Here is a 16,501-nt window from a genome sequence, read left to right as displayed (position 1 = left end):
TCACTGCATACTGTGTGATTTTGCACATTCACCGGCAAAAAATTTGCACATTTATGCGCAATATGTACATATATACATATACAGCTGTCTCTTAAATAATATTGTAAATATTTTTCATTACTTTTATGAGAGCTGTGATTTGCTAAATTTTCTTTTTATATAACTTGTAGAATGTTTTTTTTTGTTTTGTAACACTGACTGTTTATTTTCCTTCTTTAAAATGTTCTTCTTGTCAGTGTTTACTGTTATGCACCAAAACACCAACAATTCATTTAAAAGGTATTTGTATGGAGGACAGATGAGTGACTTTGTTCAGATTTATATAATGAAAATTTTCCATTGTATTTTTTCATTGTATTGTTCCACTGATTCCAAAAGAGGGCTATTTTAACAACACCAAAATAAGTGAAATTTATTCACAAACACTGTCCTTAAAAGTCCTGTGAAGTGATTGGATGACTGTGGTCATGTGATGATGGTAACCCGGAAGCACTCCTAATTTTTAACCAGTCACAACCATTCATTCGCTATAGCTCGTTGGGCACACAGGTAGCTGCGTATAATATTTTGGTTTATTTTAACAATATTAACAACGACTTTTTTCATATTGCTTGATAGAAATGATAATACCTTAAACCTCTGTCTACTCTGCGGAGTTATTTGTAACCTAACGCGTGTGTCATCACTTTTAACGAGTTTTAACGACATGTGTCCTCGCCACCGGCACCAGGCAGCAGTGGCACTCAGTGCTAGCTAGCCGTAGCCGCTAACGTTGAGCTGTCTTCAGCCTGATAAATCAGCTAGCCGTATTCAGGTAGCTACGTTATACTGTTTGACTGTTAGAGGACGTCGCTTGATTATTTGAAGACGTCACCTTGTCGCGCCGCTAACGATTGTTGGGTTCAACAACACTGCTGACAATTAGAGTTAGCTGGCATTCACAGTTAGTTAGCCGTGTAGCTAACTTACAGCAGGGCGTTGGTTTTGGATCATTACCGCTAACATCCAAAAACGTTTTAAACTTTAGTAATCAGTGTCTGTGTATTTATATCATCAATAGGTGGAGTCGTTATCTCGGAGACAGCTGAACTCCCCCCCTTCCCCTCCCAGCATGGCTGCAGATTTGATGGAGATTGACGACTCGCTTTACAGGCAAGTCTACTTTTTGGCTGCATCATTTATTCTCGTGGTGTACTTTCTTATTCATTAGTTTGAAACCACAGATAACATTACATGGTAGGCAAGCACCGCTCTGTTGGCGCTCCTCACTTTTATTCTTGATCTCTGTAGCACATTCTCACACACTTTCTCTTCCTTCCTCTTCCTCCTCCAGCCGCCAGCGATATGTACTTGGAGACAGTGCTATGCACCAGATGGCCCAGTCCTCAGTCTTTCTCAGTGGAATGGGAGGACTGGGATTAGAGATAGGTAGGCAGAACTGCCCATTGTTGCACCACAGGACTGTATAACCCCTTTCTGACATGCACTCCATTCTCTTAATCTGATGGTAACTAAATGTGTGAGCTTCATGAACTCTGGTTACTTTTCTGTTATAGTTGCAATGGCAATCATATAAGGTGGGATCTAGTATAGTGTCTGTATCACTTTTACTTCAGCACAAGTCTGAACTGCATGCCATCACATTGAAGGATAGGCGCACACACAAGTAGCAGCACTTTGAGTTGTTTGAAGTGATTTAGGGAAGACTTTTTACATATTTCATCACCAATACTGGTCAGAGAGCGCACAATACGCAGTCAAGGTCAATGTTACAAACTGAAATCTCCATTGTAAAAAAACTTTAATGTGACAAAAATAAACTCTGTCATCTTAGATTAATGATACTCACCAGAAATTAATGTAACCATTTTTTCTCCACAAGGCATTAATGGAAACTAAAGCTTAGTTTGTTGTTCTCGCTGTTTTGAAAGAGTTTTTCTTCTGAGTTTATAAAAAGCCTACCACCTCAAGCAGCAGCAGGATCCAAAAGAGCATCTCCAAAACAAGGGAGTTGGCACATTTCTGTAAATGAAACAACAGCACTAGTGACTTCATTAAATGCTTATAACTTATTCCCGACATGGAGATAGGCTCCCTGTCCAAGTCAGCCTCTATTAGTATGTCACACTGTTGACTTTTCTTCACCTCAGACAAGCGAACTGTCTCAATTACAGTACAAATCTGCAGTTGAATCATTTTTTATTTGCAGCCATCCTCAGGTTAAGTCCTGAGCTTCTTCACAACTGTCGGGATATTTTTATTTTGCTGTTCATTAAATAGGAGTTAAATTATCGTCACACATGGACAGAATTTTCAACGATTTGGGAAATCGTAAATAAACTAGGCTAATAGTTATTGGGCCAGTTTGATGAGATTGTTATTAGTTTAGATTTAGTCTTTTGTTTATTGATACATTATTATGCATTGCTTGATGTGCTGTCCAGTCTTGAATGTCAAATACAGCTCTCTGTTGATGAGTATGTCTGAATGAGGCCATATGCAACAAAAGCAGAAAAGTAAACTGTGAGTGAGAGAATGCCATCAGTTTAACAGACTGATGATACCAACAATGTTATATCCCACGCCTGAAAAGGGCTTAAGGAACTTAATGCTACAGTACTCATATGATCTGCCCAGCCGATTGTAGTTTGACATGAAGCAATTTTGTTTTCACAGCAAAGAATATCGTCCTGGCTGGTGTAAAGGTAGGCACGCTCTCTACATAATGTGATTCTTGAACTCCAATGGACTGTTTCCAGCATCTGAAGAATCAAATATCTCATTGCTGTAATGTTTGTGCATACAGTATCTGTGTATATGTGTGCTCTGTGCATGTGTAGGCAGTTACCCTTCATGATACAAAGCAGTGTGAGATGTGGGATCTTGGCTCCAACTTCTTTATCCGCAAAGAGGATGTTTTGAGCCAGAGGAGGAGGTAATGTACACCACAAGACTGCCCTGTTCCACTTAACCTCTGACTTTACTTGCACTCTGGAATAGCACCCACTCACTTTTGTCCTGTGATCCATCTATTTATGCCCACATACTGTCTCCTTTTCTTCGTTATTTCTTTCATGAGCTTACTCATCCTCTTGTGTTGCTACCACAGGGTGGAGGCAGTGAGCCCTCGGGTCGCAGAGTTGAACCCTTACGTTCACGTTGACATGTGTTCCTCTGCTCTGGACGACAACACTGATCTAAGTTTTCTCAGAAAGTATCAGGTGAGTCATCACTATTCAGAATTTGAGTTGTAAACAAAGCTGTGGTTTACAGGACATTTTAAAGGGTTTGCCCCTGTCTGTCAATAAAATAGTTGTTCAGCAGTCCCACTGGTGATTAGAAATGTGCGTTGCATGTAAGTATGAAACCACCCAACCCCTGCAGACTAGTAACATGGCTGCATAAGTTGCTGTTTATTCTTCTAGGGAGAACAGTTTTTATGGTCAAGTTGAATTCACAGCAGTTACTATAGTTTCCAATAAAAAATATATGTCATAGTCTTAAAAGGAAAGTTAAAAACTCATTAAACCACTTTTGCAGTATGATCCACTTCACAGCTGTCACTCCAGATGTTCTCAGCAGTCATATTTAAGTGAACACTGCTTCTTCGTCATTCCATCGGAATGTTATACTTAAAGGTTACATTTTGAAAGATCATAATTGATGATGCTTTATGGGCTGATGTATCTATTGACTGACTGGCCCATGGACTTTCTGCAGTGCCTCTTTGCTTGTTTATTGATGGAACATCTAAAATTTTGGTTCATTGTCATTTGGATTTAGATTGCATTTAACCTTGGTTCAAAACAGTATTGTTCTCTACTGTGGAATTTGCTGCAGACTGCTGCTAACATTTAGCGCTCTCTCCTGCAGTGTGTGATTTTAACTGAGGCCAGACTGAGCCTACAGAAGAGAGTAAATGAGTTCTGCCACTCACAACAACCCCCGATCAGAGTGAGTCTACAATTCCTATAGTGGTTATACATTACAGAGCATCAGCTAAATCATGTCTTTCCAGTGGGGAACACACAAACGGTCAAATATTAACACAACTGTTGTGACTTTTGTCCTTGCCAGTTCATTGGCTGTGATGCATATGGCATCTGTGTGCGGGTGTTTTGTGATTTTGGAGAAGAGTTTGAGGTGTCCGATCCCACAGGAGAGGAGCCCAAGGAGATTTTCATCCAAAGCATCACTCAGGTAACCTTCTTGCTTTCAAAAGCTGTGACCAAAATAACACTTTCAATTTTCTGTAAGAATTATACTGTAATAATAAACATTGTGCAATAAGGCTTATCTGGATAGAATTTCTTTCTTTCTATCAGTTATTAAATATAGTTATAAGATACATGTGTGTAAGCTGGACTAAAAAAAACCTTTTTTCTACCTTTTTGTCTCTTTTTTCCTTTCAGGACAATCCTGGGGTGGTAACCTGCATGGACAACCAACCCCACGGCCTGCAGACAGGCCAGAGTGTTGTCTTTAGAGAAGTCAGCGGTATGGAGGAGCTCAACGGCACTGCACGACAGGTCTCAGGTATTGTGTCTGCATTGTGGATTACGTATTCAGTACATTAGAGCTTTTACTCTGAGTTTGTTATTGTGGTGGTATAAAACCAGCATGCCCTACAGGTAGTGGGTGTAAGCAACATTTACAATATGATTGTGGTGAATGTTTATATAAAGTAAAACACACACTGAGTTTGTCAGAACATGCTCAGCCTGTAACTTCTGTCATATGTTTGATAAAAAGAATACAGCAGCTTTTGCAAGAGTACATTTATTGAGATGTTTTCTCTATGAGGTCACATAATGGTGTAGTAATCTAATCCAAGCCATGTTTGTACTTGTTTGTTTGTGCATATTTTGTGTGTGTGTGTGTGTGTGTGTGTGTGTGTGTGTGTGTTTGAATGTGTGTGGCATTAGTTCTTTCCCCTCACAGTTTTGCAATAGGAGACACATCCCAACTACAACCATATGCACATGGAGGTTTCTTTGTCCTGGTGAAAACTCCTAAGACATACAAATTTGTAAGTTGTCAAAAACTAGTTGTCGTATCATCCAGAAAATATTGCAAGTGGACAAAAGTAGATGCAAAAATGTTTAAATACATTGTCCTCATGGTTGTTCCTTTGCATTTATCCACTTATGTATTTCAGGAAACAATAGAACGACAGTTGTGTGACCCTCAGATTCTGACTCCAGACTTCAGTAAACCAGAGGTGAGAATTTAAAGAGAGCTGTGAAACTTGTGTCGCAAAGGGCAAATAGTGGGCCAGCTAACTATGAGCTTAACACTGGTTGTATAGTGTCATTAGGTTGGCTAGCACACATTACCATGGTAAAATATCCCAAATGGCTTGTGGGGCCAAGGACACATGGAGTCTAAAACTGATCAAAACTCATCAACTGCCTACCTTTGAGATAATCAGATGCCTGTTCAGAATTCCTACAGGCTCAAAAACACTTCCTTCACATTTTCCACTAGAACCACTGTCTTTCTTGAGTTTGGTTCCTTGTAAAACAGGTTAAACCAGATAACTCAAAGATGTCAGATAATTTTTGTTTGAGTTTAACCAAACAGTTTTGTTGTTTTAAATCCACCCAACAGGCTCCACTCCAGATCCATGCAGCCATGTTGGCACTGGACACCTTCCAAGAACAGCATAGTAGACTTCCCAACATTGGGTAAATCAAATTTCTGCATCTCTGCTCTTTACTGTCCCGTCCAATCTGCTGCTCTACTTTCTATTCTCTCTGCTTTGGTGTTTTCAGGTGTTTACAGGATGCAGAGGCTTTAGTAAAGCTGACTGAGGAAGTGAATGCAACTCTCACGAGCAAGGTGAGTGTTTCTCTCTCTCTCTCTTTATTTTATTTTATTTTTTATTTCTGATTTCATTATTTTGAAGCTGCAAAGACAGACATGCATCTTCCATGATTACACATGCACAAATGTCCAAGCATCACCCTGTATTTTGCTTTCCTCTCTCCTTCTTCCCCCCAGACTCCTGTAAATACTGAACTGGTGCGCTGCTTGTCAAGGACGGCGAGGGGAACTCTTCCTCCATTAGCAGCAGCTGTAGGAGGTCTAGCCAGTCAGGAAGTTCTTAAGGCCATCACAGGGAAGTTTGCACCACTGCAGCAATGGGTAAGTTACTACATTTATACTGTAAATCTCTGTTTCAGAGGGGAAGTGGTGCTTATTGACAGTTACATAGCACACTGTGTAATTAATTGTAATACTTTTGCAAATTTTAAAGCATTTTTGCATCAATTTGTTTCGTTTTTTTTTTTTGGTTTTCTTACCCTAACTATTAATTCTACCTCATTCTCCCACTGACTTGTTTAGTTGTATCTTGATGCCATCGAGGTCGTCAAGCCACTTCAGTCTCTTTCTGCTGAGGAGTTTTTCCCTAGGGGTGATCGATATGACGGATTACGAGCTTGCATTGGTGAATCAATGTGTCTTGAACTTCATAAGCTCAGGGTCTTCATGGTAAGATTTAGATTGTCTTTGCATATTAAAGGCATCTATTGAATGATGCTAAAGGTTATGTCTGAATAAACCCTACTTTGTTTTCTTCTCTAGGTTGGCTGTGGTGCCATAGGCTGCGAGATGCTAAAAAACTTTGCCCTGCTTGGGGTGGGATTGGCCAAGAGCTCAGGAGAGGTGGGAATTTATTCCCCCACTGTCTGACTGCATTTCTTATGTATTTCTGTGTTTTTCATCCTTGGCTCATGTGAGTTTAGTGGAATTTACTATGCTGCATATGTTACTTCTCAGGTGTGCATCACGGACCCAGACCTTATAGAAAAGTCTAACCTCAACAGGCAGTTTCTCTTCAGACCACATCACATACAGGTGATTCGGTGCTTACTTCCTCTTCTTCCTTTTGCACTTGTGCACCCTTATGTAATACGCTGCAGATATGGTTTGCGTGTTGACCACAACCAGCATTCATGCTTACACACATTTCTTGCTTACTTTTCTCTCTTTCTCAGAAACCGAAAAGTACCACAGCAGCAGAAGCCACTCGTGACATCAACCCAGACCTGCAGGTGGATGCTCACCTCAACAAGGTGTGTCCAGCTACTGAGAGCATCTACAGTGACTCCTTCTTCTCTTGCCTGAACCTTGTGGTCACTGCTCTGGACAATGTGGAGGCAAGGAGATATGTTGACAGGTTGGTGAATACATTGTACTTCATTGTTCTAAAGTCACACAACAAACCAATGTCCATGGTCTCATTATAAATGTGCTCATTACATGAATCTAGTATATTCTGCAAATTAAAGGTATTATGTAATTTCCAGCCGCTGTGTGTCCAATCAGAGACCTCTGCTGGACTCTGGTACCATGGGAACTAAAGGACACACAGAAATCATTGTGCCAAACTTGACAGAGTCCTACAATAGCCATGTGAGTATGGAACAAGTTTATCCCTATGTTTATGTGCTGCCTTTTGTTCGAAACTTAGTTGTTTTCTAAACTTTGTCCCATCACTATCCTAAAACAGCTTTCCTCTTACCTTTCAGAGGGACCCCCCAGAAGAGGAGATCCCATTCTGCACTCTCAAGTCTTTCCCTTCAGTTATAGAGCACACCATCCAGTGGGCCAGAGATAAGGTCTGAGCCATTCAAACCTTTTCTCTTGCTTCATTTCATGAGATCACTGTTCTCGTTTTAGAATGTATGCCACTTTCTAATTTTTTGTTTTGGTTGTCTAGTTTGAGAATGCGTTTGTGCACAAGCCCTCCATGTACAGCTTGTTCTGGCAAACCCACTCCTCAGCTGAAGTAGTGCTACAGGTATGACTTTGTGTATCATAAGTCTGGTTCTTACTCATCAACATATTTGTTGTGTAAGTCTGTTTCATCCATGCACTAATTCATTCAGTAAAGCACAATTTTTAAAGATAATTTGTATGTGTTGATGTGTAGAGGATGCAGGCGGGAGAAAGTCTGGAAGGGTCTTTCCAGGTCATTAAGCTGCTGAGCAGACGGCCGAGTCAGTGGGAACAGTGCATCACTATTGCCCGTCTGAAATTTGAAAAGTATTTCAAGAGAAAGGTAATGAGTCTCTACTGAAAGTTACATATTCACACTATTCAGATTGTACTTCACAATTTGTTATGCATTGTTTACATGTTATTTATGGTGTTTTTCTGTAGGCCCTACAACTGTTGCACTCTTTCCCCCTGGACACAAGGTTAAAAGATGGAAGTGAGTTTTTGCGAATTACATGCAAACCTGTAAAGCTATCAACTGATTTCTTACTAGTTTATTATGCAGAAATAGAGTATAAAATGGTACCATAAACAAAATATCTTTTCTTCCCTAGGTTTGTTTTGGCAGTCCCCAAAAAGACCTCCAACACCTATTGATTTTGACTTGAAAGACTCTTTGTGAGTATACTCCCGTATTACTGTTTAAGCCTTTCTCAGACTGCATTTTTCCCATCTAAGCTTGCCAAACTCTCCTCTATTCCCACCAGGCACTTCACTTTCATTGTCAGCACTGCCCGGCTCTTTGCAGGGATTTATAACATCCCTTACTCAGAAAAGGTAGGTCACATATTCTTAGGTGTACGCTCTTCTGAACAGAAGCTCTTAATCACTGACTGACTGGGCTTCTCTGTGTATCAGGATCTGTCTGAAGAGGAGGTGACCAGGATTCTCTCAGCTGTCAAGATTCCTGAGTACAGACCCTTAGAGAAAGTAAGCCTCTCAACTGATATGGCATTTGATATCTGTGTGAGTTGAAAATAATAATCCTAATCTTGTTGTGGATCTGTCCTTACCAGTGTATAGAGACAGATGAGACGGCAAAGAAGCCTGATCAGATGAAGTTGCCTGTAAGCAGTGAAGAGGAGAGGGAGGCCATCATACAGCTGGAGGAGGCCATTGCTGCTGACAGGGTCACACCAGGTATACAAACAAACATTTTTAAACAGACATGGAAGCTTAAATCTGAAACCAAAGTGGTTTCCTACAAAGCAAGAGTAATGGGTTAGTGAGGTGTGCCTAAAGCCAGAGTCTTCAGTGTCGTGACGGTGACTTTAACGTGCAAAACCACCATCGTCACTTACGCTGCAAGGCTGAGAAGCTGCAGAGGAGCGTGTGTTCAGAGATTTGGATTCCTGATGATAGTCTTTAGAAGTAATATCGATTCACAGCTGAAGGAGTACAGTAGCTATATTTTCAAACCTGTGTAGCCGTACGTTAGTCATGCCCTTGAACGAAGTCGCACAGTTACAGTGGTGCAACGTGTATTTGTCGCATTGGCACAGGAGCTTACATACAGTCAGTTAGTGATGCAGAAAATGCATAAATATGTTTTTATCCTTAATTCTGATTAGCCGTCCCGTCTGTTTTACACTGCTGTACTGCAGCTAATAGAACACAGATTAGAAAATTGAGTAGTCTTTTTGTACTCACCACAAGGAATATTCAGTTAGTAACATTCATATTACTTTGATTTGGCCAAAAACTAAGGGAAAGGGATTTTCATGTATCATTTATTATGGTATAGTGTTGAACCTAAATTCACTTCTTGAGTAATATGTTTAATTGTATGTATGTTAAAACTTCAACATCTAAATGCACATTAAGTGGTAAACACATAGATTAAAGCACACGATTAACAATTTAACAGCCCGTAACAACCAGCATTCCACGCTTGCCTTTTTTAGTAACAGTGCTTTTTGCTGTGATAAATAGTTAATAGTCTCCCGAATTCTCCACTATAACAATCCGTTCCTCTTGACCGAAGGGGACATGTGATTGGTCCATTTTGTGCACGAGAGTCAAATCATGCGTCAAAATTCCCCGTTTATGGGAACATGCACAGAGCCTGATGAAGAAAACCCGGGTCAACAAAGACAGTTAATCAGACAGATAATCACAGTTGTAAACCAATTATCTCTGATTATCTCTGGCAGCTAACGCAAAGAAAGCCTGACTATGTTGAACTTGCTGTGTAGTAAGCCCCTCTGAAGTGGTTATATCCATTACAACTGTGTGAACAGCTGAAGAATGTGCAGTCCTTCCTGTTAGGAGGGTAAATCTGTATTACAAACACTATAAAACTGCTTGTATTAGTTAGTAATATCGTGTATTCTTTCACATGTGCTCTGTCAGAGGAGCTACAGATGAGTCCCCTTCAGTTCGAAAAGGACGACGACAGCAACGGCCACATGGATTTTGTCACATCAGCATCTTCCCTCAGAGCCAGGATGTACTCCATCGAGCCCGCTGACAGACTTAAGACCAAACGCATTGCCGGCAAGATCATCCCCGCAATTGCCACGGCAACAGCTGCTGTGGCTGGACTGGTGAGAACAGTCATTTATTACAACTTTGATTATTACTCATGTCTTCATGCATTGCTTGTCCTGTAAAGACGGTTTAATTTCAAAAAGTTGGTGATATATAATGATTGACATTATACATATTTATTCAGAGTACAGCTTTACCTCTCTGCTGTACATGCAGCACCATATTTATACTGCATTGCAGTCTTTTCATATTTTAGTAAAATTTTTCTGTATGACTACGTTTATATTTTTAAGGTACTTGATACTTCAATTTCCCTCTGGATCAATACAATATGTATCTATTATATATCTATATTACAATTTCTGATATATTGCCAGTTTAACTTCATATTAGTGTTTAGATACTTAGATTTGACTTTTCAGTTTAATTGCATGTGGCTAACAATGTGTATGTGTTTCGTTTTCCATTCATTTATACTTTTTTTTATTGTTGATCTGGAAATCAACTGTACTGTATTGTACACAGTTGTCGAAAATTTAACATTTTGCTATTCAAGAGACTCTTCACGTGTGTTATTATTTGGATGCACTCAGGTGGCCCTGGAGTTGATCAAAGTGGTTGGAGGCTACGGGTTTGAATCTTTCAAAAACTGCTTCTTTAATTTGGCCATTCCTGTCGTTGTGCTAACTGAGCCTGCCCCGGTTAAACGGACGCCCATCAGGTAAGCGCATATTTGCAGTTTCTCTATCACACACACACACACACACACACACACAGTCTCACCCAGGTGGTGAGTGGATGGCACCTGGCTGAAAAGCATTGTTTTAACTTTTGTGCACTTCAAATTTCAAGTTGCTAATCCTCATGACCTCACCTTACTATTATAATGCAACATAGAAACAACTCCATGGCGTCTTTTCCCAGGAACAACATCTATTTCTCCATTTGGGACTGTTGGACTATCTTTGGCCATGAGGACTTCACTCTCTCTGACTTCATGAATGCAGTGCGGGTAAGAAAAATTTACTTGGATTGTTCAGTGTTTGTCTTTGTAAATCAGGTGCAGTTGCCCCATAGGCTTAAATTGTTTGCCATATTTTTTTTTTGTCAAGTTAAAGTTTGCTGATGATTTGTTGTTTCATTTTAGGAAAAGTATGGAATTGAGCCCACTATGGTGGTCCACGGTGTGAAGATGCTCTATGTGCCTGTGATGCCTGGACACTCAAAGAGACTCAAACTGACGTAAGTTCTTTACTCTGAACTCTTTCTCCTTATTGTCTTTATTTGTGACACAAAGAAGAAGTGCCCTTTTGAGTCAATAAGGTGTCAGTGTGTGGCAAATCAATTAAGTCAACAAATGGTCTTCTTTATCATCACACATGTATACGTGTCTGTATATGTGGTGCTTTAATGGATTAAAGTGAAGCATAACACCCAAATTTACAAAATGTATTTGATCATTTATAAAGTATTTTTCTTTCATACTTAAACTGAAATAATTTATCGTTTACCTAAGTGGAACAAATGAATTTCATCTTGATTCTCTGACCTTCCACAGGATGCAGAAGCTGATCAAGCCATCAGTGGACCGCCGCTACGTTGACCTCACTGTATCATTCGCTCCAGAGGCAGATGGAGATGAGGACCTCCCCGGTCCTCCTGTCAGGTACTACTTCAGCCCTGATGGTGAGACGCCGTGACACCTTCCTAGATGTCATCCTCAAACCTCTTGTGTCCTTATTTCCCTTCTTTCATGTAAATTGTTATATCCCCAATAACCAAGGCCAGGGCCGAGAGTTTTCCCTCAGGATGTAATCTGACAAGGGCAAAGCTCCTGGCCCCAGCACAATCCCCCACCTGTACATCACGGAGCAAGAAAGGCCAGTCGTGGTCCCAGTTTTTCTTGCCTCAGATCTAGCCAGTGGAACACAAGGCTGCTTGAGTAGCACTTATAATTGTACCAGTGTACATATATTTTCTCTGTTCTGTTTTCTACTCTGGTGAAATACACAGCTCTGCCTGTGTCGATGCCTTAATTGATTAATAACCTTTTTCTGTTTGTGGCAGTGAGTCTGACTGAAAACTATGTTTACAGAAACCTGCGTAGTCCCAACACACAGCCCCATTATTTTCCCCTTCATTTTTGTTTTAAATCTGCTAGTGTCTGAAAGGGGTGTGAGTAGGTTGTTGGCGCAATAAAGATTTGCAGTTGGTAGACATAATAAATTCCTCTTCCTCAGAGTCCTCTCGCTTTGGCCATCTACAGAAGTTACCAGTTGTTGGCCCTCTCCCCTTATAGAAACTGGCCACGCCAATATATGTTGTGTAAGTTAAAGGTATAACATGTCCGTGGACAATGGCAAAAACCACCAAAGATACTGATTATCATTGTGTCTGCAGATGATTGCTCTATATCATGGGGGATGGATATTACCCAAACATTCACCAGCAACACACACTGGCAGCATCTTGTGATGCTTCATCACAAGTTGATGCACATCAACTGCTTCAGAAAGGCAGCAGTTTTATCACATTGCTTCTAGTCAGTTGCTGTGCATGAAATGACACAGCCGATGTGTGGTGCACGTAACAATATGGGTAAAACTACCCACCTGTTGCTGCTAGTCTTACCTACCTTGTTAAATACTTCAGTAATGACTGCACTGAAATCAGTTATCATGTTTGGGCAAACAATATATTCATCATTAGATAAAGTACTGGCATGAGTTTAATGACTGTTTCACACAGAAAAGCCTTATTTTGACAGACATGAAACATCTGTACCAACATCTGGGATCACACTCCTACCATTTAAAAAATAATTTGTTTAAAAAAAAAAAAAAAAGAAATATTTTCTGTTCATGATTTATTTGTTATATTTGTTTATGGATGTGTGTTTGTGACATGTATTTATTTACTTGTTACTCCTTTTTTGTGTCAAACTGAGCCTGTGTTGATGAGCTCTGTTGAGTCATGGTGCACTGGTTAATTGTTAATCAATAATGAGCAAGTCATCCTAAACCTGTTAATCCAGGCATATAAACCACCCTCCCATTTAGTTCCCATGGAAGGTTGTAAAATGGGTCTTGAAATAGCCTGCGCTGGCTTATATTGGCAATAATGTCAATGTTGAATTCAATCATTAAAATCAAGCTTTGTATTGAGTTTGTTGAGATCCATCTGACGATAAAGTAAGATTTGTCATCTGTCTTGAATAAACGTCTGAACTGAAGCCAAACAGTCAAAACTGAAGTCACACAAAATGCTTCCTTGGCATTCTTTTATTTTTCTGCCCATAACCACAGGTGGTTACATTTTTCTTTGCACAGCAAATGTCTACCATATTGACAAGACTTCTTGTGCAGTAAACTTACATGTAAAACAAAACAGTGTTAATGAGTGACAATGAAAATGATGTATGTTCTTGTGACCGACAGCTCAACCCATGGTCCAATAAAATGTGAGATTTCAGGATGTCTACAAAATTAAAACTGCTGAGTCTCTGTTTTAAAATCCTCAACCTCCCTGACTGTTGCAGACAGTATTTTTTACATTTATTCCATCGGCTATCATGTATTGGGAAAATGCATCATTTATGATATTGTACACTAGAGAATAGAATTATAAATACATTCAGTAGTTCATTTAGTTCTCATAGCAAAACCATAGACTGGATTTAAGTTGCATTTCATTATTGTGATTTTAAAAAATGAGTTTGTGCATATGATAGTATCTACATATCTTAAATAACACTGAGGAAAAAAAGTGCATTGTGTTAGATTTGGAAATATTAAATTATTCACTTTATATATCAAGGTCCTGCAGGTTCCCCCAACTGGGTCCCACTTTAACTTTGGCCTTTAGCTTCACATATAGTTTCACTGCTGACTCCATCTCCCGCTTGACTATCTGTGCAACCTGACAGAAAGAGAGGTTGGGACGAGAAGGTAAAATAATTTTTCTCCGAAATGTGCAGACAATACACTGAATGAAATGTTTGAATGTATTTTTCAAACAAACATATTTATCAACTATCACTCATGGATTGACAACCCACACACTCAGTCTCGTACCTGTATGAGGTCTTCTTCTGTGGTTTCGTAGATGAGTTCATCATGCAACTGCAGGACAAAGTAGGCTCCTCTGAGTAGAGACGTCCCAGCTCTGCGGTTATTTCGAGCTGACATGATTACAGACATGATTAATTGACTTAATGATTCAGTGGTCGTCTCTGCATGTTGCAGTCATACAAAATGAGATGAGATCACGTTGAGGTCACCTGAGTGTGTGTGCTGGTGAGACAGTGGAGCTGCAGGATATGATTTTCGAAGCTGTTTCTGGATGTTCGCAGTGGCCAATTTAACAATGTCAGCTGCTGAACCCTGTACGGTTGTGTTCACTGCTTGCCGCTCCGCCTGAACAAGTGAAGGAGGAAGAGAGGGAAGCAGACAGGGCATTAAACATGGATTAAAACAAAACATACACGAGTTTCATATTACACTTTACAGATAAATTGGGATGTACAAGCTTGCTTACATGAGCTTTGATGTGCACATTGGTGCTGGTGATTCCAGCCAGATATCTCCTACGGCCCATCAGCGTCTGAACATAGCCATCTTTTATACAGTTCTTAACAGTCTGTTTAAGAAAAGCATTGATCCCTGAAACGTAAGACAAGACACAGATGTAAATATCTGTACATAGGTAACCTTTGTTGTGTTTAGAATGGTCCTTCTCAGTATTACAAGCTTTTTTTTTTTCTTCCACATGTATACTTAGGCAACAAAGTAGAAAATAATCTGAGTCAAATACATTTCAAACAACTGCATATGTGTGTATGATTATAGGGACATTGGAATGACTATAAGCAACACATAAGTACACAAATAATTCACATACAGTACTGTGTATTCATACCTGGGCCCAGCAAGCAATGACTGGTATTAAACAGAGAGGCTTCCAAAACCAGCACTTAAGGTCTCGAGCACTTAGGTCCATGTTCATGCACCACCAGGTAGTAGAAAAGTGTATGCCATGTTGAAGAAATACCAACATGCTTCACCTATTTACTTAACCTGCACTTGATGTGTACTTTTCTCGTACACTGCCTCAAATCTGGATTTAGAGCCAAGTGTATCCCACAATTTACCTACTGCACCACATTCTCGCAGCTGCTGGCTTTAGTGTGACTAAAACAGGGTTTTAGGGGCAATATTATATTAGAAGGTTTCACGTGTACAATTCTATTCTTTATAACACTAATAAAAACATTGTTCTTTCATCAAATACTTAAAGAAAGTCACATTTAGCAGAAACATTCAAAATAATTTCATGTTATGCCTCTTATTGTATGTAAAGTACATGGAGATGCCTCTACAGATTCAATGTCTATTAACTGTATTAGTCCTTTCAGCTTCTCAGTGTGTGTTTTTACTGTCATCTCAATGCAAACCCTGCAAAACCTTAATACTTGATCAGGTGTATTTGATCCATTGAATCATGTTAGCTGGACTGTGTGCATATACAGTCTTTGTCAGTGACATGATGTTGTTTTTAACCCCCAAAGCCAGGCTGTCTTAAAGGACACTCAGGGATTGTGGCAAATACTTAACCAAAGTAGGCACATGACTTCTCACTGGTGCTGCAGGTGTGAGTGTTGTGTCTGACCCAGTGCACACCTTTGTATCTGGCTTTGAAACTCTCGATGTAGCAGGCTGCATCATTCTCCTCCACTCCCATTTGCTCCCCCAAAGATTTGGCTCCCATCCCATAGATAATGCCGTAGCAAATCTGCAAACACAAATACATGCACACGCTGGTGAGCTTACAGGTGAGCATCTATGCGTGTCCATGTTATCTTTCTGCCCGGTTGTACCTGTTTTGCCTGTTGTCTGAGGCTGTCTTGCACAGATTCTGGGTCAACGCTTTTCCACTCAGCAGCGATGCAGCGAAACACATCTGCTCCTCCATTCAGCACCTTGTGAATGCACAGAGTGTCAGCCATCTCAGTTAGTTTATTGATGTTTGATACATTGTTTTCTTGCTATTCACTGTATCTAAAAGCCGCTGACCTGCAGGAGGCGCTGGTCCTTTGAGAGGTGAGCTAAAACTCTCAACTCCAGCTGGGAGTAATCAGCAGCTAATATCATTCCACCTACGGTTCAGAACAGACAGACACAGCTGACAGGACAGTTTGAGGAAAAAGCTGATGACAGAAACGGTAATT

General features: G+C 40.1%; 2 protein-coding genes across 2 annotated transcripts in view; one reads left to right on the top strand and one right to left on the bottom strand.

Moving 5' to 3' along the window:
- The first annotated feature begins 514 nt into the window (after positions 1-514).
- uba6 (ubiquitin like modifier activating enzyme 6) lies at positions 515-13,531 on the top strand. Its single transcript, XM_008278434.1, has 32 exons — positions 515-549; positions 1,061-1,152; positions 1,334-1,428; positions 2,677-2,705; positions 2,841-2,935; positions 3,110-3,221; positions 3,874-3,954; positions 4,078-4,200; positions 4,413-4,536; positions 4,926-5,029; positions 5,159-5,221; positions 5,611-5,687; positions 5,775-5,841; positions 6,004-6,147; positions 6,349-6,495; positions 6,589-6,669; positions 6,784-6,861; positions 7,002-7,183; positions 7,314-7,419; positions 7,536-7,625; positions 7,727-7,807; positions 7,940-8,068; positions 8,170-8,221; positions 8,340-8,403; positions 8,493-8,562; positions 8,644-8,715; positions 8,802-8,925; positions 10,138-10,331; positions 10,869-10,996; positions 11,200-11,287; positions 11,423-11,517; positions 11,834-13,531. The coding sequence occupies exons 2-32, from the start codon at positions 1,112-1,114 to the stop codon at positions 11,973-11,975; spliced, it is 3,078 nt and encodes a 1,025-aa protein (XP_008276656.1). The 5' UTR covers positions 515-549; positions 1,061-1,111; the 3' UTR covers positions 11,976-13,531.
- Positions 13,185-16,501, bottom strand: part of polq (polymerase (DNA directed), theta) — a 19,828-nt gene continuing 16,511 nt past the window's right edge. Inside the window, exons 29-35 of the mRNA XM_008278435.1 lie at positions 16,347-16,429; positions 16,151-16,252; positions 15,954-16,065; positions 14,812-14,936; positions 14,555-14,690; positions 14,349-14,455; positions 13,185-14,193 (exon numbers count right to left, since the gene is read on the bottom strand). Of these exons, the coding sequence (XP_008276657.1) occupies positions 14,080-14,193; positions 14,349-14,455; positions 14,555-14,690; positions 14,812-14,936; positions 15,954-16,065; positions 16,151-16,252; positions 16,347-16,429 (779 nt within the window). The 3' untranslated portion in view covers positions 13,185-14,079. The remainder of the gene's footprint in view (positions 14,194-14,348; positions 14,456-14,554; positions 14,691-14,811; positions 14,937-15,953; positions 16,066-16,150; positions 16,253-16,346; positions 16,430-16,501) is intronic.

The sequence above is a fragment of the Stegastes partitus genome, unplaced genomic scaffold, assembly GCF_000690725.1.
Source record: "Stegastes partitus isolate 25-593 unplaced genomic scaffold, Stegastes_partitus-1.0.2 Scaffold123, whole genome shotgun sequence".
In the NCBI taxonomy this organism is placed as follows: Eukaryota; Metazoa; Chordata; class Actinopteri; family Pomacentridae; genus Stegastes; species Stegastes partitus.
Note: the sequence above shows the minus strand (reverse complement) of the source record. Positions and strands in the feature narration are given on the sequence as shown.

Bases quoted from the DNA above. Each gene is read 5' to 3' on its own strand.
- uba6 (XM_008278434.1), top strand. From the start codon at position 1,112: ATGGCTGCAGATTTGATGGAGATTGACGACTCGCTTTACAG. The intron at 6,670-6,783 runs GTGGGAATTTAT...GTTACTTCTCAG, and splicing joins TGGCCAAGAGCTCAGGAGAG to GTGTGCATCACGGACCCAGA. The intron at 7,184-7,313 runs GTTGGTGAATAC...TGTAATTTCCAG, and splicing joins GCAAGGAGATATGTTGACAG to CCGCTGTGTGTCCAATCAGA.